Source organism: Oxyura jamaicensis, chromosome 2, assembly GCF_011077185.1.
Source record: "Oxyura jamaicensis isolate SHBP4307 breed ruddy duck chromosome 2, BPBGC_Ojam_1.0, whole genome shotgun sequence".
Classification (NCBI taxonomy): domain Eukaryota; kingdom Metazoa; phylum Chordata; class Aves; order Anseriformes; family Anatidae; genus Oxyura; species Oxyura jamaicensis.
Window position 1 is genome coordinate 90,804,335 of NC_048894.1, and position 16,986 is coordinate 90,821,320.

General features: G+C 40.1%; 1 protein-coding gene across 6 annotated transcripts in view; it reads right to left on the reverse strand.

Moving 5' to 3' along the window:
* Positions 1 to 9,223: 9,223 nt before the first annotated feature.
* MOCOS (molybdenum cofactor sulfurase) overlaps positions 9,224 to 16,986 on the reverse strand; it is a 232,342-nt gene continuing 224,579 nt past the window's right edge. For all 6 annotated transcript variants that reach the window (XM_035317368.1, XM_035317362.1, XM_035317363.1 and 3 more), the window contains one exon: positions 9,224 to 12,806. In XM_035317368.1, coding sequence (XP_035173259.1) covers positions 12,660 to 12,806 — 147 coding nt within the window. In that variant the 3' untranslated portion in view covers positions 9,224 to 12,659. The remainder of the gene's footprint in view (positions 12,807 to 16,986) is intronic.

Here is a 16,986-nt window from a genome sequence, read left to right on the forward strand (position 1 = left end):
TTTGTCTTGGCGTGGTGCTAGGCGCAAGGTTGTTGACACTGTTTGTTAAAATGCCTCAATTTCAAACCTTAGCTTCTGCCTCGAGTGCAGATGCTTTGAAGAGATTATGAGAAGAACGAGTACTGCTCTTGTTTCACTGTATGGAAAGTAATATCTCTTTCCAGCTTCAGGCACAGCAAGGTAAAACTGTAAACAGAGCTTCACATTAATTTCCATTTCATTTTAGCGAGCAGGACTTAGTATAATTAAACAAATAGCTCTGTCCTGCTTCTTTTGAAATCAAAAGGACTTTTGTCATTTGTGAAAATTAAAAATAGAAAATTCTTCACTGTGCTTCTGCCTTTTGATGGGCACCCTGATATCAGAGGGGTCACGTCTCTGTGGAACTTAACAAGATGCAGGCAGCTTACACTGGAGGCAAACACACTGACTGTGAGCTGTCATCTGTCAGGCTAATTACAAGCTCGTCAGTTCAGGGGTTCTTCTGAGTTCACTTTTAGGGATCAGTGTGGTCAATGCTCTAAAGCCTAATTTTTACCATTGCAATGCCATACCTCACGACCTATGTTTAACTTCTGAATTACCCCTCCTTTGGGCTGGGAGGCTGGTGACAATTAGATGAGTTGTCCCCAGTTCAGTGCTGGCCTGATCCGTCACCCACCCTGCTGTACCCTATTGTTTAATCATACCTCACTCCTCCTAATGAGACTCGTTTATCTTTCTTTCAAGTTTCATACTATTTCCTGCTTCAATGAGATTTATGATGAAAGAAAGAGAAATGTTTCTAATTGACCCTCTTCTGCTGACATTATCTCTTGCAAAAGCAACGACCAGTGGTGGTAAACATCACTTAGACAAGAATTTTCCTTTTTATATGCCACCTTGGAAATTTTAAAGAACAGCTGAAACTCTGCTGCTAAAGGATGAGCAAAACATGGATGAGAAATAACAAGTACAGGGAGCAAGGCAATAGAAATCTTTCAGATCTCTGACAGCTCGGTGTGATTATAAACCCTAGTTGGCCGGGCTGGCAAAACCTCTTCATCAAGAGCTGCCTTTTGCATTAGCCTACATGTGCGCAAGCCTCTGGGCACAGAGTGGTTCGGGCAGTCTGCAGCAGCTTGAGTGGGTGGCTGTGTCAGCCCAAGGAAGACAAAACTTCCCATTTTCAGCTATTCACTGAAAAGAGTAAGAAAGGAGCAATTACCTGAGTCCTTGACCCACCCCAGGCCACAGCAGCTGCTTGGCAGACACGAAAACAAAGGGAAAAGCCCTAAAGCTGACTAACCGTGGCCTCAACATCCATGCTTGTGCAGAAGCAAAGTGACCACTTGGGTCCTTAAATCAAAGCAGGTCCTGCTGCTCTCTTGCCCAGGTGGAAAATGATGGTGACTGTCACACAGAGAAGTGTGTGTCTTAACAATTCTCCCTGGGTTCAGGCCCATCAGCAGGCCTCAGGTGCCCCCACAGCCTCCTGCCTGGCCAGACCCTGTGCCTGGCTCATCCGGGAAATAAATGAAAATAAATGTCAGATTAAAAAAGCTAAGAAGTCTCCATAATACATTAGGGATCCTCTTTCGTCAGGTTGGATGGGCACTTGTCAGGAGTTATGCAGGTAGAGCTGGTCTGGTCTAGGGCTCAGAGACTGACTCAATAGCTTCTCCAGGACTTCCCTCCCTCCATTTTGCTATCTTTCTCTGGTGTACTGGTCTCACATTCATCAAGATCAGTTGTCTTTCACCACAAATACTGAATCCTTAGGAGTCTTCCAAGCTGTCTGCTGGAGGAGCCCAGGTTATGCAGCTCCTCTGTAGTTCAGCTAGCTAATATGCATATAAAGATATTGCACCCAAAGGAAGAAGAACCCATAAAAGCCAGAAATGATGACTGACTAGTTAACATCCTCTAAAAGTTGTAAAACCCTTGACTGAAAGGATAATAGCTCAAATTTTCAATTTCACCAATCTCAGCTGCTATGCCAGCAGCATTAACATATCCCTTGTAATATCCCACTACTCAAAACAAAAAAACAACAACAAAAAAAGAGCCAACACCAAAAATACCAAACCTGTGGAAATGATTTCTGACTGTGCAGTCTCAGCAGACAAAGATTTTTAGCTCTTCTCAAATAAACCATCTTATTGATTCTGATTCTTCATCACCTTGAAATCTGTGAAGGTTATTTATCACCTGAGCAAGGGGATTTCAGAAGGCTACTGAGGGAGCATTTTCTGCTCCCATGTGATTATGTTTTTCGTACACAGGTTGCACTGTGACAAACAAATATGCCAGGTGCAAGAAAAAGAAAAATGAGGTTGCTCAACTCTTCAGCCATTATTTCATTCCCACAATTGCCTGAAAATCTCATTGACCTATTCTGCCTGATTCACACATTTTGCATTTTATATGTTAAAGAGAAAAGCACAAAGATACAGTTGTCAACAGCTGTCAACTTCCTTTTGCCTGCTGGCAATGAAAAAGGTGATTAACTGCTTTTGGATGGAGCTAATTTATTAAATTAGGAAATGATACACGTTTGCCTAAACTTTCAGAAGTACACAGGCTGCATGGTTATTTGGTTGTACTGTTTAATGAACCCAGATTTTATTGACCGTTCAGCTCATGCTTCTGGAAAATCAAATTTGTTAAATATCCCAAACTGGGCATACAGAAGCCAAGGTGCTTCAGTCACACAGTAGCTTTCTGAATATCGTGAAGATCCATGTAGACCATACTAAGGGAAGCAAACATGATTGCCTCCAACCTTTTAGGAGAGACAGGAGTTTACCCAGCAGAGAGGAGTTTAATTGTACTGCTGACTTCGTTAGGCCAAAGACTGGAACCAGATTCCAGCTTTGTGATGAATCTATTAAAAACAACATCATCAACCACAATAACAACAAACAAAGAACAGAAAAAACAACTTTGCCTAGATTGAGTCAAAAGTGGAACCAACCAGCAAGTCAGTGGTAATAGGTTCCTACCCTGAAATCAGTGTAACATTTAATTTAAAACTAACTTCAGAGTATTTGAGGAGCAGAAGTGGAGGTATTACAGCCTGGTCTCTAAATCTGTTCTTACAATAATATAACATTTTGACCCCACTTGCCAGGGAAATGGCACCTGCATGAACTGGTCTTTATCACAAATTCACCACAGTGCTGTTGGTCAGCAGGTGATTTTTGGGTTCTGTTTCAAATATTCCTGTATTCCTGTATTTAGCAAAGGATTTTTGAAATCACTCATTATACTTTTAATTGGAAAGAAAGATTTGGGGATTGTAGCTCACAACACAGGAAGAGGGACTGAGGGAGCCAGGTTTCTTCAGCCTGGAGAAGAGAAAGGTAAGGCAAGGGACACAGTTGCCTCTAGGTGGGGGATGAAGACTGAACCGGGGTACACAGCAAAAGGATAAGAGCAACGGCAGAAGTTGAATTTCTGAGAGGATCTAGGAAAAAATTCTTTACCAGGAGGGAGAAAAAGTGCAGGACGAGGTTGCCTAGTGAGGCTGCTGGAAATACTCAAATCTTGACTGCACACAGCCCTGAGCAACCCGATCTAGCCCTTAGGCTTGGAGCAGTAAGTTGAACTAGGTAACCTTCAGAAGTCTTTTCAAACAGCCTGTGACACCAGAAATTCAATAACCAGGAGACTAATTAAAAGTTCTTCAACATTAATAGCACTGAAAACAGCTTCATACGAATAAATTCACATAGATACCACCATACTAATTTTTTAATTTTGCCAAGTAGTTATTGTATTACAGTGTACTTTGGGGCTCATTAGCTGAAAAAAAACAATCTGTAACGTAAAGGGAATCTCAGTGAAGTCCCCATCAGTGTAGCATGGCAAGACTTGTGTTCATGCAGCTTTATTTTCAGAGATAAATGAGAAATAGCTGAAAGTTGGAGGGGAGACCTCACTTATTAAGACAGCATTTCCCATTACCTGAGCTCATTCATGACTTTGTTGCTGCATTTCCAGCTGGATTCCTCGGCTCATGGCTCCTATGCCCTAAGGGCACCAGAGAGTCACAATCTCTTGTTCTACTGACAGATTTTTTAAGAGGATTCATCTTCTCTGCCATTCATGATCACATATCCTCTTTCTGACAGCCATGGTTATTACTTCCACTGGAAAATCCAGGTTAAGATAGGCTGAGTATATATCAAAATAACGCCAACATCAAGAGGTCAAAAATCATGATATTTCTGAACCAGCAACTCTTGCTACAGCTGAAAAGCTTTTCAGCTTTTCACTGCAAGATTAAGAGCCAGATTTTTTTTTTTTTTTCCCAAGAAAAAGTGTTTCACTTCATAAGACCTCCCTGTCCCAATCTTTTATCCAGAAATGATTTTAAAGCCTATGATTTTAAACTTTAGATTAGTTTAGTTTGTTGTGTAACTGCTTTGGTTGGTAGCTTTATCACCACATCCATATCCACAGAATCCTAGAATGATTCCCAGCCTGACCTTTCCCTGCCCCAGCTCCAAGCTGTTCCCTCAGGTCCTGTTGTTGTCCCCAGAGGGCAGAGGTCAGCGCCTGCCCCTCTGCTCCCCCTCATGAGGAAGCTGTAGGCTGCTATGAGTAACTTTTCAAGAATTAGCTGTCAATAACTAACATGATTTCAGTGACCTTTATCCAGGGTCCAGTAGTTAGTGGGCTGCAATAACAAGAAATGGTAGGATGAACCTACCAATAAGAAGCTTCATAAACTTACAAGTTGTTTTTGTTTATGTTAAAGCATTGTACCATACTTAAATAGTTTTGTTATTCACTTGTATTTTTGATATTCTTTCTAAACCCAATTTTGATGTTTTTTTTTTTTTTTTGTTTGTTTGTTTGTTTGTTTTTCCCTACAGAGAATGTTGGGGGCAGAAAAAAAAATCCATTATTTTACTGTGTTCCAGCACTTGCTGTCTGATGCTGCTTTGCTTTTCTCTCTCTACCTGTTCCTAGTGACATGAAACTCATCATCAGAGACCTCAGAAAGTATCCATAAAAAAACAGGAAAATTTCCAAATATGGGCAGTTTCTAAGAGATACGTGTTTGTGGGCGTGTGCTAAGGGAATTGCCTTCTAGCAAGCATTCCTCTCCACAGATAACGTAATGACCGACTGACTATACATCCCCCTCTAACTGCTGAATCACTCTTGATTTTCTCCTGTTTGACTAATGTCACAGCCATTTTTCCAAATGATGGATTGTGTAATACCACTGTAAGGCTAACTCAGTCTTTAAACTCAGAAGGCTGTGTATTGTTTTGGCCTTTCAGAGCAAAATTCCTCTTACAAAGTAGGAATTATAATTTAAGAAAATATTTTGCCTATCAGTATTTTGGGGCTCATAACAGGAAGAAAATAGAAGAAATACAACAGGCTATAGAATGACCCTCCCAGTCCAACTGTTCTTATTTGAATAATATTTCTCTAATATAATGCAGATAAGTATGCTAATTGTAATACCTGATGATCTCATTTAAATGATACATCGCTTCTTAAATACATGGTTGCTCACCTGTATTGCTCTTACACTTTGGAACAAAGGCCTAGTAGGAATCCACTTGCATTTTTCATAACGTTTCAGGCAAGCTGCTGATGCACACAACCCTCAGTCTTGCTTGACTAATGCAACCAATCGTTTCAGGTTACCCACTCAATGGAATGTCAGGTTCTCTCTTCCTCGACATATTCATCACTTTGCTCGTAAATAGTTCCAAATTGCCATGCTGTGTCAGTGGGAAAGGCATGTGAGATCGACTGAATACCAAATGAATCCATTACACCACTACAAGACATAAAATAGCATGTTAACTTGACGAGGTACTTCCCTAACATAAAACCATGAACAACCAGCTAACTAGAAACCCTCTGAGTTTAGCAAGCTAAATTAGCAATGCCTACTGGCTTTTAATTGCTCTAATTGTCTCTGGCCACGACATACAGCCCAGGTGCTGTGGCAGGAGTTGTCTGTGGCTCTTTTCAGACCATGTTCTTGGGTCAAGTTCTGAGTGGGGCACAGCGGGTCAGGCAGTGACTGGAGAGGGGCACGGGCCTCTGGCCCTGGGGCTTGAGATGCTCAGGTTTCAACCAGCTATTTAATGTGAGCTGCTTCATGGTGTGTGATGAAAGAGAGTGGGTATAAAGCTGCATTATAGAACTTTATTCTGCCGTTTTATATGTCTGAGGACTCCTGCTTGCACGGACTGCAGACATTTTGCTTAGCTAGAGGCCCCAGTGTGGGTCCGATGCAAAACATGGGCTGCCACATCCTGTGCTCCCTTGGAAAAATGTGTGCGCTTTATTTCAGAGGTGACTTTCCAAGACTAAAAATAAAATGTTTTAGACTGTTCTGCTTCTCGTGCTGGAAAATAGATGAGCAGCGTAAACTCTCCCAGAACAGGAGTGTTCACAAGCTGTGTGCCACTCCTGTAGCTTAGTTCTTTTTTTTCTAATTTGCTAGAGAGCTGTAGTGAATTACTGAGGAACATCACATCTTCTTACAAGTACTGACTGACAATTAAACCAACACAGGTGAGAGCTTTTTCTTTTCAAGTGCATTAAATCATTACATTGAGCTTTGGCTATCAAGTCAAATACACAAATTGTGCATTCTGGTTCCTTAAAACAGAATAAAGGCAAACACCTGATGCGAGACAAATTCAATTTCATTTCATTATTAAAGGGTTCACTAAAATAAACTTATTTAATATGGCACTAAATACAAAGGCTCTGAGGATAAGCCACAGTCCATAGCATTTGGCTAAATCAGTGAAATTACAGATATCTAATACACAACCCACAGGAAATTACATCCATGAAAACAATGATGGATGCCTCAGAGACTCCTTTTCATTTGTGGAAATGAGCAGGGTCCAGCAGTGCAGGGCCTTCTATAGTCTTCTAGACTTTTTTTTTTTTTTTTTTTTGGGGGGGGGGGGGGGGGGGAATAGTAACTTGTGAACTTTCAACAACTTTATCTGATCCATCCCTTATAAGTACCAGAAAACAACAGAGTTGACAGTAGATCATGGCTGGCATTTCAAACACATTCTTATGGAAAACACAGCCCTTTCAGAAACCGAAAGCTGATCTCACTTCTGGACTGAGACGCCATCTCTGCATTGCAAATTCCAGCCAGGGTACATGAATCCACATGGGACACTTACTTCTGAAAAGCAGCAGAAAGCATGAGACAGGCTCAAAGATGGAATATACTGGTCATCTGGGATAAACTGATGTTGACATCCAGATTTTCACTGTGCTGACAATCTTTGGTTGCAGGTCTGGAATAGATAGGCTCACACCAGAAACTGGGATTAACATAAAAATGCACCTAATTACAGGCTGTGTGTGTGCCATGCAAGGCAAGTGGCTCTCCATTTTCAGCATAATGTCAAATTTGCCACGAGGTGGCTGTACTCAGATCACACCAACAATCTTTACCAGTGCTTTCATCTGTCTATTCATGAGCTAGGAAACAGCTAAAGGGGCACATCAGTGACAAAATAACAGCAGCACTGCACCAGACACTTCTTTTGCATTTCTAAATCAAACCCCCCTCGTTTCTCATATTGCATCACACTTGGTGGGATATTTGAGAATCCCCTGAACAATTCTTGGTCACAAATGCCACCAAATGCATTTTTTTTTTTTTCATTTGTTCACTTTCCCCATCCTGCTTTTACCATGGTCTGTTCCCTATGATCACAACTCCTGATTACCATCCTTCCAGGATGACTTAATAGCAGAGCAGAAAAATGACTAACTAGCTCTGTGACAGGTATTGCTGTGTTTATTACGCAGAGGTTCCCAGTGTGCCTCTACACATGGCAGTGATGCTCATGGATGGATGCCTCATGTCAAACCTCCCTAACATCTCTCTCTGCAGCCCTGAGTGAGTCACGTCCCACGCAGGGCACCTGCCTATTTTCTTTTCCACCAAGAGGGACCCACAATAGCCATCACACTGAGTTGACATGAAAGGGAGGGAACAGAGGCATCTTAAATAGCACCTTGCTTAAGAGGCACCTCTCTGTTGTTGATCCTGAGTTCTCTGAATACGATTTGTAGGCCTGAGGGTACCTAAGTCCTTTCTTTCATCAAAAAAAATATTACAAACTGTGTGAAGGAGAGATGTGTATTACTACTTTCTTTTAAAATTTGGCTTTAGGGGATGCTGCTTTCCTTTCCCTGCCACATTTTTTTCTTTTCTTTTCACTCTGGCCTCCAGTCTGCTGCACCTCACAGGCGGTCAGAAACATGGGTTCCTGTCTTGTTTCTGTCTAAGAGGACTCAACTCGCATTTGCTGTGGTTGCCTATTCCAAAACCCATTTGGGGTGTTCCCATCTAGTCTTGTTTTAGTTACACATTCTTCTGAAGTGCTGACAGCCCGAGGAAGGAAGGACACAAGCCTCTGTAGCCCACTGGCTCGCGCGCCGAGCGGAGAGGAGGAGTGCCCTGCCTTCTCCTCCCGTCTCCAGGGGCCGTGTCTATGTTTTGTCTGAGCAACTGCCTCATGACAGCTGTATAATCACAGGGACGGGGATATACACACATCTTTCAACTCCATTGGAGCCACCTACCTCCTGGGTTACAGTCATTCTTCCCCTCCCATCCTCAGCGAGTCCAAAAGAGCATGAATGGGTAGCTCAGAGTCACGCTTGGATCCTGCCTCATTGTGTCCGTGTCCCTCTTTCTCTGGCCTGGTGAATCACGGATCATTTCCGTGCAAACCTGGTGAGAAGGGAGTGACAGGCCTTCCCTGCGATTCCCACACACACCCAGCCCTGTTAAGTCCCCAGTCTCGCCTACTGCCTGTGGTTTATGCAGGGGGAAAGATGGTGCTGGATCCCTCCAGGCAACGGAGAGGGAACTGAACCTGCTCTTCTCCAACACCCTTGGTGAAGGCTCCAACCTCTGACCTCTGGATAGTAGAGGTGGCTCCAACAGGAGTACCCCTGGAAATATTCTACAGGAAACCAGTGATTATTACTGCATTTTGTGCAGGGCCTGAACCGAGCATGCAACTGATTGGCATGCTGACTCGGCAGAGGCTGTCAGCATGGTAGCTGGAGGAACACCTCACCTGTGAATCCCAGCAGCGAGGAGACATCCTGCCAGTCAGCCACAGGCTCGCCCGGTGAGCCCAGCAATGCCTCAAAGTAGAACTTAGCATCTACCAAGCTCAAAGTTCAAGAATGCAAACACCACTACTAAACATGTCAAGCAAAATATGTATTTTATTGATCTCATTTCCAAGAAAGTTAAAAACTGAAGAAAAGATGCATAGCATAATTTCCATAATTTATGAACAATCAAGTTATTATGCAGTCTTTCCTTTTGATTTGTACATGATTTTGACAGAACAATGACCAAAATTTTTGACCACATTTTGAAAGATGCCATTGAAAATGTATAAACACAATGTGTCTGAATTATCTTAGTCATATCAGTGAACGCAGTTCAGAGGCTTCTCCTAAAAATGTTGATTTATGTTCTGTGATTCCAGCTTCTTGGCTATTATTGGAGCTTGTAATAATCATAATTTTTGCCTTGAGATTTGAGAGGGAGTTAAGTCCCACAGAAAATGGAATGTATCTGAATAATTTATCGTAAGGAAATATAGACTTAGTTTTCAAACATGTAGAGGACTTTCTACACACAGCACTCTGGAAATGCTGTATTAAATACATTTTTTAACCACAGAATGTAAATATATATCTGTAGTTAGTCCAAAGATTTAATTTTGCAGCAATGAGAGTACTTAGATGAAAGAGTCTGCATTCATATGAAATTGTATTTTTTCTATATACTCAGAACATTGAGAAGTGATCCCTTTATAAAGCACTTAATCTTTCTACGTAATATACATGGTGTTTTGAAGTTTTTATGTCCTTTTCGCTCATGTCATACCTCAGTTTGTATTATGCTCGGTTTCTCCATTCTTTGATTTTTTAAATCACATTATGGGAAGGATGTTCTTTCTACAAAAATTACAGTGCATGATGTTTAAGCATGAATCCTCCTACTTCAAGATTTTTCACAAAGTATCGGTATTGAGAAGAATCTGTCTTCATTGATGGAAAGACATCTCAACACTGGTGGTGACATTCCACTTACTATAAGGGAAATATTATTCTTTGTTGAGATGAAAGATTCTTGTGTCTCTTCCATCAATCTGAAGCATTGTGACACTTCCTATCACTACAGCGCAAAGATGTTCCTTATGGGAAATGCACAGAATATACTAATGAGCATGTTCATACATCAGAGAAACTGTTGTTCCCCTCTGTAAAATTACAAAATTATTCTTGATGCAATATTACTAGGCCACGGGAGAGAGAAAGTGTAATTGCCTGTAAATAATAGGTCAGAATGACCTAGCATGACATTTTTAAAGTTCAAATCCTCTCATTCTTAGTTATCATACATTGCATTAAGGCTATTTACAAACAGTATTTGTCAAGCCACTGTGTACGAAAGTGACTTATTTGGCAGTAAATCCAATTACAAGTAAAACAGAGCTTGCTGAGGTTTGCTTTCAATTTCCTCTTCTAACTTCTGTGCCATTTTAAACAAATGACATACTGGTGAGGTGAAGAGGACAGAATAAAGTGCCAGAGATCACCTGAAGGTCAGCATACAGCAGGTCTCTTCATATTAAATTTGCCAGAGCTGTGCTGGCTTTCTATCCAACAAAGCAATGTTCTGCATAACAGAAAGGCAAAGAGTGAAACAGCAAAAGAGATTTAGAAACCAGGAAACTGCCTTTCAAGGTTCCAAAAAGCCTGCTCATTACAACATCAGATAATTGACTATTAGACAGATAAAACCGCTGGCTTTCAAATCAGACATTAAGGAGCATTGTTTGCGCTCTGAAGTGGAAGATACAACTCACAAAATCCTCAAAAACCTGATCCTCAGTTTACATACATATAAAACACCTCTCTCTAGCCACGTATTTTATGGCAGGTTGTAAGAAATAGATAGTGTCTCTCCTTATTTCCATTACAAAGCTCTGCTGAGAGACTAATAACAGTCTGTTCCAGCTGAAGTAAGTAAAACCAGTTCTTCAAAAGAACAAAAAAAGAGAAAGGAAAGAAAAGACTACCTATCTACTGAATTCTGATTCACACACCGGGTGATGCACTTCCCTTTTCCCGCTGTATGCTGCTCTGGGGTAATCACTCCCTTTTCAGAACGACTGTTTGACCAATTCTTTCACAAAGCTGCCTGCTCCCCTCAAGGGCTACGCTCAGAGGACTCAAGCATTGATTCAGCCAGAAGCACTTTCACACAGTTTGAGACAAAACTACCCCAAGGAAGACCTATATCGTGCTGGATGATGGTTCAGGCAGTGCTTTTACTGGGGTCAAAATTTCCCTTCCCAAATGGAAATAAAGCAGCCACTCTAGGAGAATTTCCTTTTCCAGGAGGACTTCCTCGAAGTATGAAATTGCCCTGTGGCTGGTTGAACACATGTTGGCAGTCATAAAACACCTGGCCACAGTACGTACAATCTTGTTTTATACTGACTTCCCAAGTTTTCTTTTTCTTTCTTCCTCCCTTTCTCCCTCCCCCCCTCTCTCTCTCTCAGTGTGTGGCGTTACTTATTTACTTATTTTTGCAAGAATTCATTTATCAGTTAAGTCCTAGATTTCAGACCATCAGAAGGCATGAGTCATGTAGGGCAGTCAAGAACTCAAAAGCCTTCCAAGAAGGACATTATCAATGCTTAGGAACTACCACAATGAGTAAGAAAAGAGGATGCTTTGACCTCTTCAGGATGGAGAAGCATTCAGACTTTCAAGAATTCCCTCACGTGGCTGTTTCAATATCTTGGCCATTTGCTGAGCATAAGCAAAGTTTGTATAGAAATCATGGCTGGATTAGTTGAGAAATCTCTAATTCTGAAATAGTATGTCAACAGTCTCAAATACATATGGAAACACGTGTGGGAAGTCATCACATAAAATGGATCACATGGAAAAGTGGCAAGTGGGAATGAGAAAAAGTCGTCGAGAACAAATGGATGAAATTGCTTCATAGGAATGTCTTTTTGTAAAGGCATACTGAATCTTCATTGATCTTTGCGCCTTTTTGGCATCCTCAGACACCTTTTCACAAGAGGATGACACATATTTTCCAATGCCAACTCACTCTTCTTCTGTCTGTACGTCACCTGCAGTTTCACTTTTGAAAAGCTGAAAGGACTGCTACTCTCTTGCCACTCTTCCACTATCCCCTTCCCACCTAAGTGGTTTCTAAAGCATGTCCTGCATCCTCTCTTCCAAATGTGGTTTTAACAAAGCAGCATAAGGAAGCAGTTCATTGTTATGTTTACTTTCCTTCATTGAGATGTGGGTTTCTGACAACAACGTTGGGCTTGTTTTGGGAGTCATCCACTAGTAAAACTTGATCAAACCTGTTGCATCCTGAAGCAATTGAACAAAATAAGAGTTATGACTGCTGTAACTTAATCACAAGCAAAAACATGTAGGTGAGGTGTAATTATCAAGGGTACTGCCATCTGATAACTTTTACTGCAAACAGAAAATTAAAAAACTCAAAGCAGAAGCAAATGAGCGGAAGATTTTTTTCTTTTTGAATAACTGACTACTGACTTCTCCCTAGGGTTGCATGTAAGTCTCATCTTCTATCCTGAACATTTTTCTTCACTAGATGTTGGGCATTGAATTTCTGTATTCTCTTTCAGCACTGGAAGTACTTGAGACCCAACAGATAACATATCTGGAAAGGATGAGCACAAGGGCTGGTTCATCAGGTATATGCCAAAGTTTGTCTGAAAAAAAAACAACAAAACATTCATTGAGATGCGACTAATGCTAAAGTAATCAGATCTATAGAGGATCTCACAACCCAGATATGCTTAGAAAAACAATATTGCTTTAAGAATAAGGATGTATGTGTGATCTCAATGTAATTAAGAACATTTTAACTAATTAACTATAATAGACTGGTAAACAAGAGCTAACCCCATGCTATTTAAGAAGAATACTTTAAGTAATTGGATAAATAACACAGTATTCCATCATGAGTTCCATAGTATCATATATGTAATTTACACTCGCTCACAGTCTTGTCATTTAATGACTCTTCTGGCTTCCTGACAAACACAGTTAATGCATTTTCACAAATAAAGGCTAGGCAGCACCAGAATGCATATATGTTCAAACAGTGAGGAAAAGTATTGTGTCTTCTACCATGAATTGTTTGCTTTCTTAACAAAACTTTGTTCTGTCTAGCCTTGGTAAATTTTCCTTCATATGTTTTTATTAATATTTTAGTATATTTTACAGAAAATATTCAGAAAGTTTGTTGTATTATGATTAACACTTGTTATCTGTCATAAGCTGTGAAGCCACCATATGTAAATATTACAAATACTTAGATGTGTCATTGTATTACTGGATAATAAGGAAACAAGAAGGAGGATGACCACTTCACCTACTATGTAAATGCTCACAGGCACTGAAAATCTGGTCTGAGTGTCTGCACTCCTATGTTTGGTATTAATTCTAAGGACATTAGGCATTACAGTTACAGCTATGAACATCTGGGTGTGATGTGGAAATGTCACATTAAAGACTGGTGTGCTTCTGTAGTTTTATTTTGCACCCGTGGATAACAGAAATGTGCAGCAAGAAACAGATTTGCAACCTTAGGATAATATTTTCCAAGCAATTAGAAAACAGCTAAAAAAATACATGAGAAAGAAACAAACACTGAAGATCATGTTAAATTGATAATTGAATTGTAGACTTCAGAATGTCTTTGCTCTTCAAACCGAAGGACTTGGAAAGCCAACATTAGTTTTCTTGTCAATTTTTACAGGTTTCAATAAAAAGTATTTGATTTTGGTAGGCTACAAATGAACAGTCATTCAAAAGTGTAATATAAATAAATAAGCAAATGTAATTCATTTGGTATGTCTGAACAAACACATTTTTTAAATAAAACTCTGCACTCCTCCATTTCCTGATGACATTTTTTGCCATCGTTCAGATCAATGATCCTGAAACAGAGGGAATTACATTTACAGCAGGTTTAGAAAAATATACCAAAGGAATTGCAATAAATTAAAAATAACTAAGTGTATTGGTTGAATTTAAGGGAGCATGTTTGATAAGACTTAAAATGCAGGATGCTTTCTCAAATTCCTGCATTATATAATTAAATCAAATGCAGTAACGAGGTAACATGAAACAGCTTTTAGTCTTCAAAGAGTTAGTGAGATTTAAGGCTGAGACCCACTCTCAAGCAACTGTGATGCTGTAAAGCAGTGATATATCCAAATGTTGCTCCTGTACAGTTTTGAATTGGGGTCTTTCTGTTTCATTTTTAATCCTAAATATTACAATGAAAAACAGCTCCCAAGTAATTTTTTTTTTTGTTATTTCTTTATCTCACAAACATTCCCCCTAAATGGAGCACAAATTGGACCTGATTAGGCCTATCCTACTTATGATACTTTTCAGGTACCAGTGACCACAATGGTGCCAACACCAGTGGATGTAGTAGGGTAGATCCTTCTGGTGAGTGTTCTAGCATGTAGTGCTGAGGAGTGACCGCAGTGCAGCAGGATCCCAATCCACTAGCACAGTGACTGCGTTGGATAAACCATAATGGCAAAATGGTAAGTCAGTAACTGCTTCATTTAAAATATTAGAGTACATAATATTAACACCCTGTTCTTGTTTTTCTCTTATTTGTTGACAAGCTGGGGTTTCTCTAGTGGCATAAATAATGTCTTTTTCAGCCATGAAGTTCATATCCTGCATTTAATTCCTGCACCCTAATGTGAAAATGACAGTTGCTATAATTTAATTGTTTAAAAAAATCAGGCAATCATAAAACAACTACTATAAAATGAATATTAGTCCACGCTACTTCACACAGGAAGGAATTTTATAACTCATCTGTGTTAGTCAACTGATTTGATACGTGAGAATTTTTAATGTATATTTACTGTATCGACAACTTAACTTACCTTAAAAAGACTAATATAAATCTAGGCAGATTGTTCAGTATGGATAACTTAATTTACCTTATTTCTGTTGCTCTCAATCATTCAGCCACATTTTTTTTTTTTTTCTTAAAGCACTTTAAACCCTCCATGATTATTTAAGAAAAGGTGTGTGTGAGTATATCTTATTTGCAGGTGTTCTTTGATACTATTTTAATGCATCATTATTTCTCTACTCTGACTGGACATCTAGGTCTCAGACTTTTTTTGAGTTCTGAGCCTGGATGATGCCTAAGGAGTTTTCAAGGTGATATACTGATGGTATACATATTTCAGTATTAATGCCTGCTTGGATGAGTGTTTTCCTGTAAAATCACTTTTATTGCTGACATCTTGCTCTTCTGAATGACCAGAATTTTGCTAGTGATTACCAGAAACAGATTTAGTATCTTTTAAGTAAATTTAGTTGCTTTTCTAGTAATTACAAATATTGACTCAGCAAAAATACCCCCAAACAACCACAAAAGCTGTGCATCCTGTCATTCTGTCTCTGTTTCAAGAGAAATAGAAAATGTGGAAAATTGTCCCTTCTCACATTTCAGTGTTGAAAAATGAGGCTTTCAGACACAGAGATTACAGCCTGCAGAGTCATTACAATGAACTGCATAATCTCTTTCTGCTGTTGCTACCCTTTCCCAACTTCAAGGACGTTTTATTTGGCATATAAACTCTCCAGAGCATACCCAGAACAGAGCAAAGGGCTGGATTGTGACACAGGTGACAGTAGGGACTCTTCCTATCACTCTCAAACTTCATGTAAAGCTTCTTGATCAGTAAAAGTACAACATTCACTGCTGGGATAAATGGATAAAATGTACCTACTCTTGCCAACTGTGAATCACACGATAGTCATCACACTCACTGAAAGGAGGAGCTATAAAATGCTGTCATTCTTGCATGTTGTTTCAAATACTTTTACTGGACCAACAACAACATGCACTTCTTGGGTATTTACTGACAGAAATATCCTGGGTACCCTATCTCCTTTTGTTAGATGGAAATGTGAGGTGCTACATGTGGCAAAGGCTGAGATGAGAGGCCTTTAAGATACTGCTCTTAAACAGTTGGTTAATTCAAACTAGCACTTGGTAGGGAAAGTGCCCTGCTGGAACCTGTAACAAGCACACAAAGGACACTGCATGCTAACACTTAGCTTTTGAAAAAAGGACCTCTGGATTTTGCCCCTGGATGTGGCTCTCAGCTGTTTTCTATCAACAGGTAAATTCACCTGCTCACTTTATTCTTATAACATAACCTCCCTCCCATGCAATGGTTTGGAAGATGCAGTTATTAAAGCTGAGTGATTTTATTTTTTAAATGCAAGAATGTTTTATTGGCTCTGAATGCACCAAAACTTATATGTAAAGCCTTACAAAATAAATCAAGCTCTCTGCAGCTACCTGAAAGGAAGATGTGGGGAGCTGGGGGTCGGCCTCTTCTCGCAGGTAACAACTGATAGGACTAGAGGGAGTGGCCTCACGTTGCACCAGGGGAGGTTCAGGTTGGAAATTCTGAGACATTTCTTCTCAGAAAGAGCAGTCAGGCATCGGAATGGGTTGTCCAGGGAGGTGGTGGAGTCACTTTCCCTGGGGGTGTTTGAGGACAGGTTGGCCCTGGTGCTTAGGGACATGGTTTAGTGGGTGGTATTGGTGGTAGGTGGATGATTGGACCAGGTGATCTTGGAGGGCTTTTTCAACTTGAACGATTCTGTGATTCCATGAAAATAGGGTAGTGGGAGCACTTGCTTTTGATATGTTAATTTTTCATATCAGAAAGAAGTAGAAGTTTTAACTTGATGTCAAAAAGCCCCAAACATTTTGTTTTTGAAAATGTCTGGACAGCAGAATGTTTTATTAAGAACTGATTTTCCTCTGCTCTCTACCTTAAATAAATGCATTTCCCACTTTGGCCACGAACAAGAAAAGAACTGTATTAT